General features: G+C 41.1%; 1 protein-coding gene across 1 annotated transcript in view; it reads right to left on the bottom strand.

The window, feature by feature from the left end:
* Window positions 1-14,568, bottom strand: part of Arhgap10 (Rho GTPase activating protein 10) — a 295,503-nt gene that overhangs the window by 38,570 nt on the left and 242,365 nt on the right. Inside the window, exon 21 of the mRNA XM_013522864.1 lies at window positions 14,165-14,315. Coding sequence (XP_013378318.1) covers window positions 14,165-14,315 — 151 coding nt within the window. The remainder of the gene's footprint in view (window positions 1-14,164; window positions 14,316-14,568) is intronic.

The following is a 14,568-nucleotide window of genomic DNA, read 5'->3' as shown; positions in this document are numbered from 1 at the left end:
CATATAACACTCACTCTAAATACAGAGACATAAATCACCAAGCTAAAAACATCTAGTTTATTTTTGATGGTGGCTTCAAACAAAATTGGGCGGATTTTCTCCAGCAGGGGGCGAGGAAGAGTATTCCAGCTGATGTGTACTCCCTGCCCCTGATATGTAATCCACCTGTCCTCCTGCATTTCCAGTGGTTCCCCGGAACACCCAGAAGTAACCTGTAATCTCGTGCCTCACCTACTTCTCTGCCCAACTGATGTGCTTGTTCTAAGGCTGCTGTACCCAGGGAGGCCCAAAATCTAGGCTGAGTCTTCATGCTGAAGAGGGCTCAGGAGGTAGGGAACAGAAGACCCCCTCAAGGACAAACGTCTCTGGGCAAATGTCCCATGCAGGGTGGACATCTCCGAGAATAAAGCCAGGGAAGAAGCTGAAGCAGGGAGGGGCTCATGAAACGCTGAGCAAAAGGAGAGCTTGGGTTTGTTTGGCTAATTCATCTAAAGCTATTTAAGCCTGTTTAAAGCATAACCTGTGAGCTAGGCAGTAGATAGTCATGCTCTCATTTCTACCATGCGGCAGATACTATGGCATCAATAAAATCCTACTGAAGTAGCCTTTCACCCTAACATTACCCAAGACATACAGAGCACTCAAAAGGAGAATGGCACCTATTATCAGGAACAGAACCACCAAGCTCGTTTCAGATACATCCCAACACAATTCCCTCTTCGCTAAAATAAAGTCTGGGTTGTTACATTTCATCACATCAAACTCCAGCGCCCTAATGCTACACTGACCATGCAAATTGTAATGTGCTGAAACTCAGGCTCCCCAGGTCAAAGTGCCATTGGACTTGCCGCTGTAAATAAAAGCTAGTGCTAAAAAGCAAACATAGAAGTTACCCATGTAAATAAAGTTAAATCTGTCATGGAGCTGGTGAGAAGCTTCTGCCAGCTCAATAAATGGAATGGGGACCCACAACTGAATTTTAAGATTTCTATAATCAAAGGAAACTTCTAGAATCCATTCTTTGAAGATGAACACATACAAAGAGCAGGGGCAGCAGGCACCACGGAGTACTGTTTCCTACAGCATGATTATTTCAGGTCCCAGTATACTACCTGACTCATGGGAAATGAAACATGTCCTAGCTTCTCACACTGGACCAATCAGAACAATGACCCACCTCGTATGGAGTTCTGCTTTTTAACAAGGACATCTAAGGATGTTCTACTTGTCTAAAGGCTTATTCTTCCTAACCAAGTCTCAGAAGTGAATGATAAGTCTGCTGTTTCTAAGCTACCAGGTGAAACTGCTGTGAGCCATGAAACATCCAAGATTTCCAATTATGAATCAAGGAACATGATCTCCATGACAGCTTACTTATTATAACTTGCTACCGTGCCGAGGGCAAGATTACAGTCTTGCCCAGTGTTTTCTTTTGCACCTTGTTCTTAGCACTAGCACTTCCATAATTATTGACTTTCAGAAAGCAAGACAGCCAGAAACCCCCTTTACCGTGAGGCCGAGGAAAAGGCAACATGACCATGCGTGCACAACACCAAACAACCTCTCTTTCCTGGCTGCACTAGTCAGGACTGACCTCCTCTAAATAACCCCCTTCTTGGGTGCTGAACAAAAGGCTTCTTTCTTCACAGTGTACTGAGATGCCTGGCTGGACCAGAATATCATGACCTCCTCTAACGAGAAGACACATTATACAAATAGCAAGACCACTGGCCAGCAGAGCCACCCGTGAACAGCATCACATCAAATGCAAAGCCCAGTTAATGCACAGACAGCCAAAGAAAACCCAGTATTCCTCTTCCACCCCTTCACAGGTGAGTGAAGAACTGAATTAAAATGGTCAAAGATCTGCGACAGTGTTCTTTATGAAACAACAGCTGCACCCAGCCCAGTAGATCTACACAAAGGAATAGTCCCAAGCAAGACAAAAATAAACAGTTACCATACAGAATTTTCAGGCCAGATACTTATTCTCATCTCCTCAAAACCTAAACCAGAAAATTACACCATATTTTCTTATACATTAGTTTCCCTTAGCTGGCAGAGTGTACAGCGCGCGCGCGCACGCGCACACACACACACACACACACACACACACACACACACACAGTTCCTTAATTAAATAAACTTTTAAAATACGGGTTAGAAAATCAAAGTTTGAGTTTAAAACTAAACTTCTAAAACTACAAATTTAGATTTCTTTAAAAAGCAAATACAACCACATTGTTCAAAAGAAATTCACTGTCCATACAGCAGCAGTTTAGAAAAGAATGACGGTTAGAAAAAACGATCCATATACTTGATCAGAAAATGCTCCTTAGGTTTCACATTAAGGAAGACGTTGGAGAGGTGAAGACAGTAGCCCTGCCAAGGGCGGCCCATCGAGGAAAGCAAACTAAGGTGCTTCCCAGCAGTGGGAGGCGGAGTGAGATACAGGTTATAGCTACCCAGTGGAAGGGAGGTTCCTGATGTCCCACGTAACCCAATTCTGTTACACTGCAAGTTCAATGTCACCCTGGATGGGGGACATGATGTGCTCTTTCCTTTTATTTCATTTTTCCCTCATAAAAAAAGGCAAACAAAAATGGGAGCCACAGTGAAACCAAGTAACATACAGATTAGTGACAAAGGAGAGGTAAGAACAATTCACTGGGGTCATACAGTTTATCTTAGGTCTACAAAAGGAAGTCCAGGAAACAGCCTCTTCCACCCTCCAATCCCTACAGCACGGAACTACAGAGAGATCAGTATCCTGCCATATACGGAATGTTAAAAAGGCAGCTCCTGGACTATAAATCGAAATGTCACAGTAAGGCATGAAAAGATGTAATGAAACTGCCATAAGCTAATGAAGCGGATTTGCTACTGCCCGAAGATGTTTAAAAATTAAGCATAATGCTTGCCTTTAAAAAAAGCCACTGGACAGCTTAAGTATGCCCAAAGCCTATACTGGGAAAAGCTGATGAGGGAACTGGCTGTGTTTAATCAATCACAGGACAAAAAATATAGCCCCCACTAAAAAGTTACAGCAGCAGCTAACAGGCATTGGGTTGCAACTCAAGGAGCCACCTCTGCACTGGGAAGGCTTGACAGAAGTCAGCAGCAATTCAATTACAATGTAAGTAAAACCAGTTCATTTGCAATGTCACTAGAAGTCAAGGCAAATTGCTTTACTCCATAAAGCAGCGAGAATTCCTCATAATCACAGTCCTGGGGCACTATTTAGAGACTGAGATTTCTGCCTACACCAACAAGCAAAATGAGACGTAACAACCATCCATGATTATCCTTAGGAACCAAAGAGTAATAGGTACTGAATCAAACTGTCTTCCATAAACTCCTGAAGATGCCTGTCACTGTCACAGCCCAGAAAATGGAGAGGTTGGTGCTCAGAACACAAACTCCAGGCCAACGAAAATGATCAGGGCAGCCAGACTCCAGCTATTTACCTGTCTGACACTCCTAGCTCCTCTTCTCACCTAAAGAATGTTAGCTGTCACCCACTGCCAGACTAAGATGCTAGCAACCAATAAGTCTGTGTATTAAGTTGGACAAAAATAACTAAAATGACTAAGTTATACTCTCTTTGGAAGCATATCACATCTAAAAGTACCTTTAAAGCTCTCCTAGTTCATACATCAGGCCCTCAAAAAACTGTAAGCTAAAATTCTTGAGAATTTACTACGTATTAGGTGGTTTACATCCATTAACACAGTTGTTCTTGGCAAAAACTATGTCAAAATTTTACTTCCCAAACTCCTGAGGCTTAGACAGGGATTTACCGAGACCATAAAAGTCAAGAGGAGGCCAGGGATTTCAATTCAGGTTCTTTTAAATCCAAACTTAACCACAAGCAAGTCTACCATGCAATGATATTCTCTACTGCTCAGGATCTCCTGTAACAGTGATCCCTGAAATTTGAGGACAACATAGTCATGAAAGACCAGCCCAGGTAAAAGGTGAAGGATGCGTTAAACAGAACAGAAAGTCACTAAGCAATAAGGGCTGGCCGTGCTCGCAGAAACGCCAACAACTTTCTCCAGATCAACTAGTGCTAGGGACGCTCCGCAGCCTTTCCTCCTAGGTCTCTGCTTCTTACTCCTCCTGCTTCAAAATGTAACGCAGCAAGAGTGAAGTGTGTGCACTTAGGCATTTATGCGAACGCACAGAGAGGTGTGACAAGTAAGTACTACAGAGAACAGGTAACAGAGATACATACAGAAAATCACCAGACTCTCAAGCCCTAAGGATCATTACCCCAAAAACTGCTATTTTTCTAGATTTCTATGCCTATACATGTATTTTTAGTTTTTCCTTTAAAAGTGGGTTTATTTTTAAAATTCTATCTTGCAACTTGCTTTTTTTCATTTAGAAGTATACCATCTACTGGAAGATTATTTCTGTGGAAACATTTATCATCACTGGAAAGCTAGAAGCCTAGGTACGGTTAGTTAGGGATTTGTGTCATGTGACTGTGCTCAGCTAGACAGAGAACACTTGCAGTAGCACACAGGTTCTCCCAGGAGTATACATGTATAACAGAATGCATAGAATACTATACAGCAGTGAAAAAAGAAGAAAGCTCTTTTACTGACAGGAAAAGCAACACAAATATACGCTGGATAATCAAAAAAAGTACAGAACTGGCTCTTTATCCTTGAATAAAGAAGGCTCCATATTCATATTTTCATATATATATATATACACACACACACACATACACAGTTCTAGAATGATAAATAATAAACTATAAATTGAACTCTGAGAACCTACAGATATTCAATCATTTCCGATATATATGGTAGTTTCACATGGCCCAAGCTCATTAATTCTGGTGGTTATCAAACGTAGTTTGAATCCCAACTCAAAAGATTTCAAAAACTAGAGGCTGAACTACCCGAAATTCCTAATACTTTACTATTTTTGACCTTTATTACTTTATTAAACAGAAAGGAAAAAATTGCTTGAAATGGCTGATCTTAGATAATCTGTGACCTACAACGGGCTGACTCACATGGCTCATCCTATTAACACCAGTCGTTACAGACCTGGTTGTTAGACACAGAAACTGAGGCAATGGGATAGCGTCTTTCTGCTTGGTGTCTCCTTATGCTTGTTGATTTTTCAAACCTAGGAATGCACTGCCTGTTTAAAAAAAAAATTTAAAAACAAGGGGAGAGAAGAAAGTGAAGTGACAGCAAAATGCAGCCCAATATATTCAAGTAGCACCAAATCCCTGATGGGACTGATGTTCACCTTCCAAATGCGTAACAATCGGTCAAAGCGTCAGAACCCTGAGCTATACTCTCCACAACCAACCCCAGCTCCCACAATGTTGAGTGCCCAGGGTTACAATGTTCTGGTCCTGGCTTAAAGTCACCGTCATTCCCTGTTCTTCTTTCTCAATCTCTAGGGCCAAGACCACTGCCTGGATTCCCTTACAGAAAAACTACTTCTCTAATTAAAAAAAAAAAAAAAAAAGACTAAGAGTCATCTTATCATTTTAAAAGAATAAGTCAATATATTGTTCAACATGCATAAAACATCTCCACTAACTCCAGGGAACAGCAGCTGCTCGCTGTGGCACTGCTGTATAGGTAGCATTTTAGCAGTGTGGTAAAGAATCCAGACTCTGGAATCAGATTGCCCAGATTCGGCCCGGGCTTTGTCATGGGCAGGCTGTGAGATCTGGACCCTCACTGTGCCTCAGTTTCCTCAACTATTCAATGAGGATAATAATACTACCTAAAGAATTGTCTTACACTAATAAATATTGCTAAGCACCATATACAGCTGTTAGGGTTTGGGGGATATTTTGCAAGGGGAACAATATAATACAGAACATATTTTTATAAGATTATTTATAATAGTTACCCAAAGAATGATATACAAAAGAGTGCAGGAAATCCATACACATATTAAGACCAAGGAAACTAGCCGAGGGCTGGATCCCAGGAAAATGTCCTGCATGAGTCCAGCTAGACTCCTGCTAGACCCCATAACAGTGCCTCCCGCAAGTCCAGCTGGAGGCCCAGAGCCTATAACAATATCTCATGCAGGCCTATTTCACAGATCTGTGCTGGGAAGGCCCAAGGTCAGTGGTAGAATCTAGGAAGTCTGTGCCAGCAGGATGAAGGATCTGTGCCAGCAGGCTGAGGGATCTACACTGGAGCCAGGCAGCGACACGCAAAGTAAGAACCAGAGCTCCCCCAAAGTGAACCGAAGCTATTCTCAATACCAACAAGGCCCTGAGCTCCTTAGAGGATGCAAACAGCCAGGTTCATCAGGAAAGCCAGCATGACAAGCTCCTCCAACAGAACCAAAAGCTCCTTACAGCTTCTACCAGCTCCCAGCAGCCTTTCTCTGCTCCCAACAGCCTAACTTCTTCTTCTCCAGTTCTGCCTCTTATGCTGCTGGCAACAGTTCTCAGGTGGGCCTCCCACACCCAGCACCACACTTACTCAGTTCACCTGGGGGTTGTAAGTTGACCTCCCGTTGTCAATCCACTACAACAGCATATAATATATTAACACATAACTGTATAATATCATTACTTTTTGAATTTTCCATCATGTTCTTGTATACACTATTAAAAGACACTGAAGAGAAAGTATAGCTTTAGAAGAACTAAGATAATAAACAGAGACTTAAATAATCACTGGTTCTGTTATAACCTTAAGAATCAAAATCATGACCATGGTTCATTTCAATCTTGAAAAACCATGCTGCTGATCAGCCAGTGCAAGAATCCATTTTAATAGATTCGAAGATTTTTTTTTTCCTCCAGAGGTGACATTGTTCTCTTATAAACAAAAATGCAGGAACACCGAGGAAAGCAAAATGAACATTCAGAGGGAACCAGGCTACAGAAATGCTATCCAGAGCTAATAAAAATCAACAGAGACAAGCTGCAGTAAATACAAGAGTATTCTCTACACTTGTGCTGGTTCTGTTGCCTCAACAGCTCAGGAAGATTCACTAAGTAAAAATGAACTGCCCATGGATTTGTTTCTGTTTTATTAATTGTAGACAACACCTTAGTTCGGGGTAGTTTCTCCCATGAGCCATCAGGGTTTTCTGAGCAACACAGGTCAGCTGGAATTGGCCACACTGAAATAACACCTTCCCTCCCAGAGTTCTGCTCATCTTTCTGATTACCAAAGAAAATGCTGCAAATCAGTCACTCTTGACAGCCTTAAAAAATTCTATTTCATTCAGGATAAACAATACTTTGGTTGGTTTGAAAAGATGTTTCTTAGACAGCCCGGCTACCTCCTACGCCACAAGAGTTTCAAAAAGGGCTATAAAGAGAGTGACAGCTGCTGGAATTCAGAACTAGAAATTAAAATAAAAGCTATTAGAAGTGAAGAAAAAACCCACTCCATAGGGAGACAAGCTTTAAAGAATTTTTCTCTCGCCTATAAATTCTAGTTACCTGCCATGAACTTATTTTCACCACAGAGCAGCTATGTATTTTTCTAAAGGCTTAAATAAGCTTTTTTTCTCCCTCTCCTCCACAGAAAGGGGGAAATGTTCATCCCACACAGCAGCACAGTTAAGATTACATAGGAAGTCAGAGAAGAAGTTGCCTTTTGCTTTGTCACTAGCGTTAGGGAGGCTGAGCTTCATGGGAGGCTCGGGAGACGCCTATGCAGGGGAGGCATCATGCATGCGTTATCGGCACACCACGACTCTATCGCAGCCCCAAAATTTCTGCCTGCCTTTTCTAACCCACTGATCTCATCACTGTCAAAGCGAGTTAAGAAATAATCTGTCTGCATTCACTCTGTCAAGGAGTCAAGCTTGTGCTGAGAGTTAACTTCACAACACACTAATTCCACAACAAGGGAGCCGAACATGCTCTAAGGAGAAGGTAAGCAGCCTCCATGCTTGGCGAGTTATCCACAACCAACCTATGAAATGCCACACCAAGGAAAGGAGGAGGAGGACAGGAGGATTTCCAAACACAGGCCCCAAATCAGCTTGTGCCTAGCTACCTGGGTTAACTACAATTCTATGCTGAGCTGGTCAAGGAAACCCCAACAGCTGCCAGATGCCACCCAAATCCACCCCAGCCACGGTTCTCCAGTGGTCCTCACATGCCTTACTGTGTAAATGTCCTACTAAGAGTTGCGGGAAGGTAAGCTACACAACTCACTCATGAAGCATTTCAGTGTCTCTCTAAAGATGCCCTCTTGGGAAGTGAGACTGGAGACTACAGGGCCGCCATGAGCATCCGCTCTCCATCGGCTCCATGGGCTCTCGGGCCAGTGCCTGCCTCCTGCTGGGAGACAGGCCTGTGTGCGGAGATGGATATGCCTGTACAAGAGCAAGTTCCCCTCTACCTTCCTCCTTCTATGAAGACATAGCATTGTAGCAATTATTTAAAATTTCTTTCTTTCCACTGACTTTCAGTGTGCAGTATCTATACCAACACTTTTCATCTTTTCTTTACTAAACCATATTCCAAACATAATATGTACTGAGCTCACTAATCCAAATGGCATGTTTCCTTCTTTGAGATGCAAAGATGGTCTAAATATTTTTAAACTGACATAAACAGAACAACAGATGCACCTATGAAACTGAACCACAGCTGCTGACATCTATTTTGACTCTCTGCCCTTCATTTCCCCATCTGATTTGTTACGAAGTCCCAACAACCGGGTTTAGCAGCCCTCCCGGGCATCCACTCTACTCTCCCCCTTGAGCACGAATGTAAGCCCATGTCACACTAAGCCTAAATTAACTTAACCAGCCTTGTTCTATGGCCTTCCTGATTCCTACAGGTAGTCAGTTAGGTTTCCTTAAATTTGACTATCAAAATGTTACAACTCTTCTCCCTTGCCAACAGATAGTCAGTGGTTCCTCCCATCGCTTTAAACCATAAGGCATCTTGATCTAAAGTGCTCAGGTTCTAGGAATACTACTGAAGAGCAACAGGCAATATCTGAGTGTTTACTATTGTGCTAAACACGTTCACATGACCCTCTCCACTATCCTCAGTAGTAAGTAGTGTTATCGTCTTGATTTCATAGTTGATAAAATAGACTTAGAGAGTGTAAAGCCATGGGTCCACAAGTGAAATAAGCCTCAGCCCAGCCTCTCCCCCACTTTCATCCCCTGGGCTGTCTTTCCGGATCCGCCCTGGTCTCGTGGGCCCACCCATCACTGAGGATCGTGTCAAGCCTGCCTCTGCTCATCAGGCCAGTCCCCTCTGCACTCCCCACCCTGTCTCCACAGTGCGTGCATTTTCACTCCTTGGTGGCAAACAGATGAGAATGAAAAACACTCCTTAGAAGCAGAGGCTGTTGTGCGGTGCGATGGGGAACTTGACAAGAACTCTTCGAGATACACAGATACAATTCCAATTTTAGTATCCATGACCACAGAAGCCACTCACCAACGCTGCAGGCAGAAAAACTCAGAACAGCGAACAGCATTCTGTATTTCAGAATTAAAAATCTACATTTAGAAAAATCTACATTTATAAGACTTACAGTGACCTGCTTTCTAGTTTTCCTTTGTCTTTCCTCAGGCCTTAAACTCGAACCAGATTCTCTCAACCTACCAAAGGTGGCTCATTTCTATCACAACACTACTCGCATTGACACGTGGCATTTAAATGTTAGGCAGTAACTCAAAGTTCTAATTTGACAAGGTTCTGGCTGAAAGGACATCTATATATGACAGCTTTGTCCCACAATGATTTTAGAGACTGGTCCACATCAGAAGATGTTCCTACTTAGGACAGAAGGAAAGCACCATGCTCTGACATTTACCCAGAGTAAGTCTCTGTACCCTCCTCATGATATCTACCATACTCCAGGACTACAATAACACACACTCAACAAAATGTGCTGCGGTTAGCAAATGCATGATCCCCATGTTAAAAGTGCCAACCCAATCACACTAAGACCAGTCCTAGAATATCAAATCCTACGAAGTGGCTTACAAAAAGTTTTGTTTTCAATGCATGTTAAATCATCCTTTAAGTTGCCTAAATAAGTAAATTGCTACATCAAGTACGAAGTGTGTTATTATACATAAGAATATACTGTTGTGGCTTATATCTAGATGGCCTTCCAATGCCTCATGTGCTCATTGGTGGGGTTTTTCGATGTGGATCTGTAGTGTGTGATACTGAGATTAAGGGTACTTGGTAACTAAATTCATTTAGCTAGGGTAGTTCTGGGTGTGGACAATGGAAGCCCCACCCTGGGTGGGTTCTACCAACTATTAGGCTTGCAGCCTGAATGGAGTAAAAGAGAAAACAGGTTGCTGCTGCTTGCTGTCTTCTGCCTGCCACACCATGAACTGTTCCTCGTCTTCGATAACCCTCTCCCATGCACCCTGCCCTGGAGCCAGATTACGGACTGAAACCTCTACAAAACTATGAGCTAAAATAAAACTTTCCTCCTTTAACTTTGAGTGTCAGGTATTTCGACCCAGTAATGAGAAAAGTAACCAGAACAGATACATATAAGAACTAGCCCTAAAATCTCTAATCTTGCTTAAATTAAAGCTAGTATAGAAGAAAACGTAATCAAGCCTCAGATTGTAATCCTCATATCACCCACTTTCCAAAAATTTGTCTTTAAAGAAAAACAACGAAGATTGCTTTTATCCCATATAAATTCATGGACTTCCTTTGTTCAGATTTGGGGGAATTACAACAAATACAATAGCCTCTTTTTACATTACAGTTAGTAAAGACAAATTTGGAATGGCCCAGAGAACACAAACATACAGTATGAGATTAATAAATGTGATATGAAAAGGAATAATACAGACTGTACAAAATAATAAAAGACAAGAACCTTGGTGTAGATTTCATTGCTGCTTTAATTAAAACTAGCTAGATACTACAACCGTTGTACTTCATATTCATCATCAATAAAGAACTTTAAATAAATAACTAGAATTCTTTTGGAAGTAATATGTCTAACATAATTCAATTTTAATAATGACAAAAATAATGAGCAAACACATTATGGCTAATTGTGCTCATGCCAATTAAAGTCCTTATAAAGTTACTAAGCCTTTGTGGTTAAACTGATATCTTTCCTAGTGGGAATGAACTCAATGAAACAAAAGAAAACTCATATCTACTACCAGAGGATCTATCTGTTTCATGGTGTGGTGTGGCTGGGACTCTGGGCTTCAAGGCCTATCCTACTGTGGCTCATGCTCATATCTGATCTGCCTGAAGGTAAAACTGAAATCAAGTCAGAATGCTTTCCAAGACTGGCTGTCCGTACGTAGCATGGTCACATAGCTTCTACTTACCATAGAAGAAGAAATAGCATACCACAAACCACTTCACTCAAATACCACCTCTGTGACCAAATCGTAAGGCCAGAGATAATCTCTAGTCTTAGAATCCAGTTCCTTGAATCCTGGCAGACAACCTCTCTAACCTTTTAAGCAAAAACTATTTGTCCTGCATTTTATTCAGTCAAATTTAATTTATACTACAATGAGTAAAGGGAAAGGGTGGATATATATTTGCACTTAATTTTTTTTTGCACTTAAATTTTCAACCAGACTCATATAAACTAGAAAATGTTTGGAAAATGATCAACATTATCTATAATGCATATTTTAAACAAAACTAAATATAGGAAGTTACTTTATTACTATCAACAACAACAGAAAAAAAGATTAAACTTTTGAAACTTTCTTGTAGTGTTGATAACCAGATGATTCAGCCCACTAAAAAAAAAAGTGGGGGGGGGGGATTTAAGCCCATCAAGAATATGGGCTTATTTTTTTGGAGGAAATAGTTTTCAATATGCTAAGTGGCAGTGAACAGTACAAATTCCTTTTTTTGTAACCATTTCCTATGTACTTTTTTCCCCAAAAGTGTATTCTCTACCTCTCTCCATTTATCTCATAACTGTTTCAGAATTGTCAAAACATCAAAGTCTGTAACAAAATGCAGACCCTAGTTTGTTTTCTCTCTGAAATAAGTTTTTCACACAACTTGAGTTTTACTAAAGCCTAGCTACAAGTAACGGACAGGAGGATAAGTTTTTAATTACTCTGATTATGACTTGCCAGATAAAAAATACAATCATTTCACGACCAAACCTGGTGGGCTTTCCGGATTCTGAGAACAAACACATACATGAATGAATGAATGAATGAATGAATGAATGAATGAAAGAAATCAAGACTTCCTCCAATCAAGGATTAATGTAGTTAGGAAAGTCTTCATATGATACAAAATACATGAAACACCATAAAATAATTAACAGCCCAACCTAGAGGAACTAAATATTTGACAGCCTTTTCTTTTCCCTCTTTAAATCAAAGGATTTTTTGACAATTACTATATCAGGGCCAGGAGTGGGTGGCTCAGCTGTAGAGGGCTTGCCTAGATATGCAAGGCCCTGAGCCTAAGTCCCAAAACCAGGGGAGAAAATATTTTATTACCTAGAAATTAAGACAGCTAGGCTTGTCAGCATCTTGAGTTTTTCATATAAGATATGCTGAGTGCTACAGATACCTTGTAGCTATTAAAAATGATTTAGCAAGTCAGAGATCAAAAGACTAGTCTCTCCATAAATTTGATCAGATACAATGATTACATTCCTATGAATACCAGAAAAGTAGATGTGACTATAAGACAAATGTCTATCTTTGGTCATATCCTTTATGAAAAATAGTCAGCCAATTGCCGTATTATTCTGTATTTTCTGAATTTCTTTTTCCCCCTTCTACTTTCTGACATTTGCTTATTTCACTATTTACTAACACTTCTACCAGAGGACAGGTGAGAGGGAAGAGAAGGTACAATTCTAACCAGTCAGTTTTACTCCTTATTAGCAACTCTGCTGAGAAAGAATGAAACTGAGAAAAAGAAAAGAAAAAAAAAGACCTAGCTGTGCTCAGAAACCAGTATCTAAAGTGAAGCTCTGATATTATAAGTTGGTCTTTATGATTCATGCCTTTCTCAGGCAAATTAAGATCCAACTATAAAACTAATGCATGTCTCACATGTGCATATGTTGTAAGCAATCTAAAAGAATAAACCAGTAGGTCTCAACCCCTGGTTTTACTACAGGGGTGTTCTGGGTCTTCCCGTAAAAACCTCTGAGTCCCCCCCAAGGACAGCTGGCTCTTTGGATGTTAGGTACTGGGCAATTTCAATGTATGGCTGCTACCATGAAAGTACTGTATTTGTTCCCCTTCTTGTTCTCCTCTTGCTTCTCATACTCCCAAACCAGTATAACTTTAGTAAGTCAAAGGGTAATATATGGAAGAGGTTTTTTAAAAAGATGAGTGAGGGTGAGAAGGAAAAGAAAAAGAAAATGAATTTCAAGTTCTGGAAATGGGCTGAATCTGAGAGAAGCAACCAGCAGAGTGAGTTCCAGATATACAAGTGAAGATCCAGGTTTGGAGACCAGGTTACCTTGTTCTCCACATCAATTTCCACAGGGTCACAAATCACCAGTGTGTGTCCTCTGTGCGGCTCATGCTCTTGTTTTGCATGGATCAACACTGCAAACTCAGACGCCCAGGCTTTCTTTTAGAAGTGGGCAATTTGGCAATGCTGAGACATGTGGCTGAATGTCAACAAATGAGCTGGACTACAGTGACTTGGGTGGGACATGAAAGCTACCATGTGCCAGGCTCACAGCAGCGCAATCTTGGGAGGGAGATCCGTCTGTCATCCCTGTCACATGATGAAGTGTTCTGCCTTATGAGAGAGTCTGACAGCTAGATCAAGCACAGGGCAGAAGCTCTAAACTTCAAGGCAGTAATGACCTGTGCACTTAATCTAGACACACATTTAACAGGAGACTCTCCCAGCTTCTCTCTTAAAAGATCTGCTTTAATTTTAGCTCCTCTTCCATTTTTTCAGGGTTATATAACCTCACAGGAGGTCACACAAGTCTCCCAAAAAAGAAATGTAAACTGGCTTGAAAAATAAAACCATGCATAGCAAAGAGAAACACGAAACTGAAAGTTGCATTTTTGTCCATGACAAACAAGTTTCACCCTCCCTGTTAATCTCAAGAATTATAACCTTAGGGAAACAGAAACTAAAACACAGGCGGCCCATGGCTGGCCCTGAGGATGTATGATATGCTATACCTTCAATATTGCATCAAGCAGAAACTCCTAATTAACATCTTACCGTCTTCCAGCTCAAGACACAGATTGTACACAGCCACAGGTCTCTTCATTCTCTGTCCTTGTCTCTTTGATTGCCTTGGTGGAGCATTTGGGGGTGAAGACGACAGGCACACAGACTCAGGGAATGTGGTATCAGGTGAGGTCCGAAAAATCTGCCACCAAAGCACAAAGAACATCAGTTGTTGGCCATGAAGAGATACCTATGTAATGATATTGTGAACAGATGTCAAACGTTTGACTTGGACTTCGTTCAAGATAAGTTACAGCCAAAAGAACCTATTCCTTCAAATTTGAGAAATAAGCCAAAAAACTTTTACTTCTTTATTTTTAACCGATTTTAAGATAAAATTTCTCATTGAAAGTAAGTAAAAGGGGCTGGGGATTTAGCTCAGCGGCACAGCGCCT

The sequence above is a fragment of the Chinchilla lanigera genome, unplaced genomic scaffold (genome assembly GCF_000276665.1).
Source record: "Chinchilla lanigera isolate Chin_1 unplaced genomic scaffold, ChiLan1.0 scaffold00070, whole genome shotgun sequence".
Lineage (NCBI taxonomy): Eukaryota > Metazoa > Chordata > Mammalia > Rodentia > Chinchillidae > Chinchilla > Chinchilla lanigera.
The sequence above is the reverse complement of the archived record's forward strand: the minus strand, read 5'-3'. Positions and strand labels throughout refer to the sequence as shown.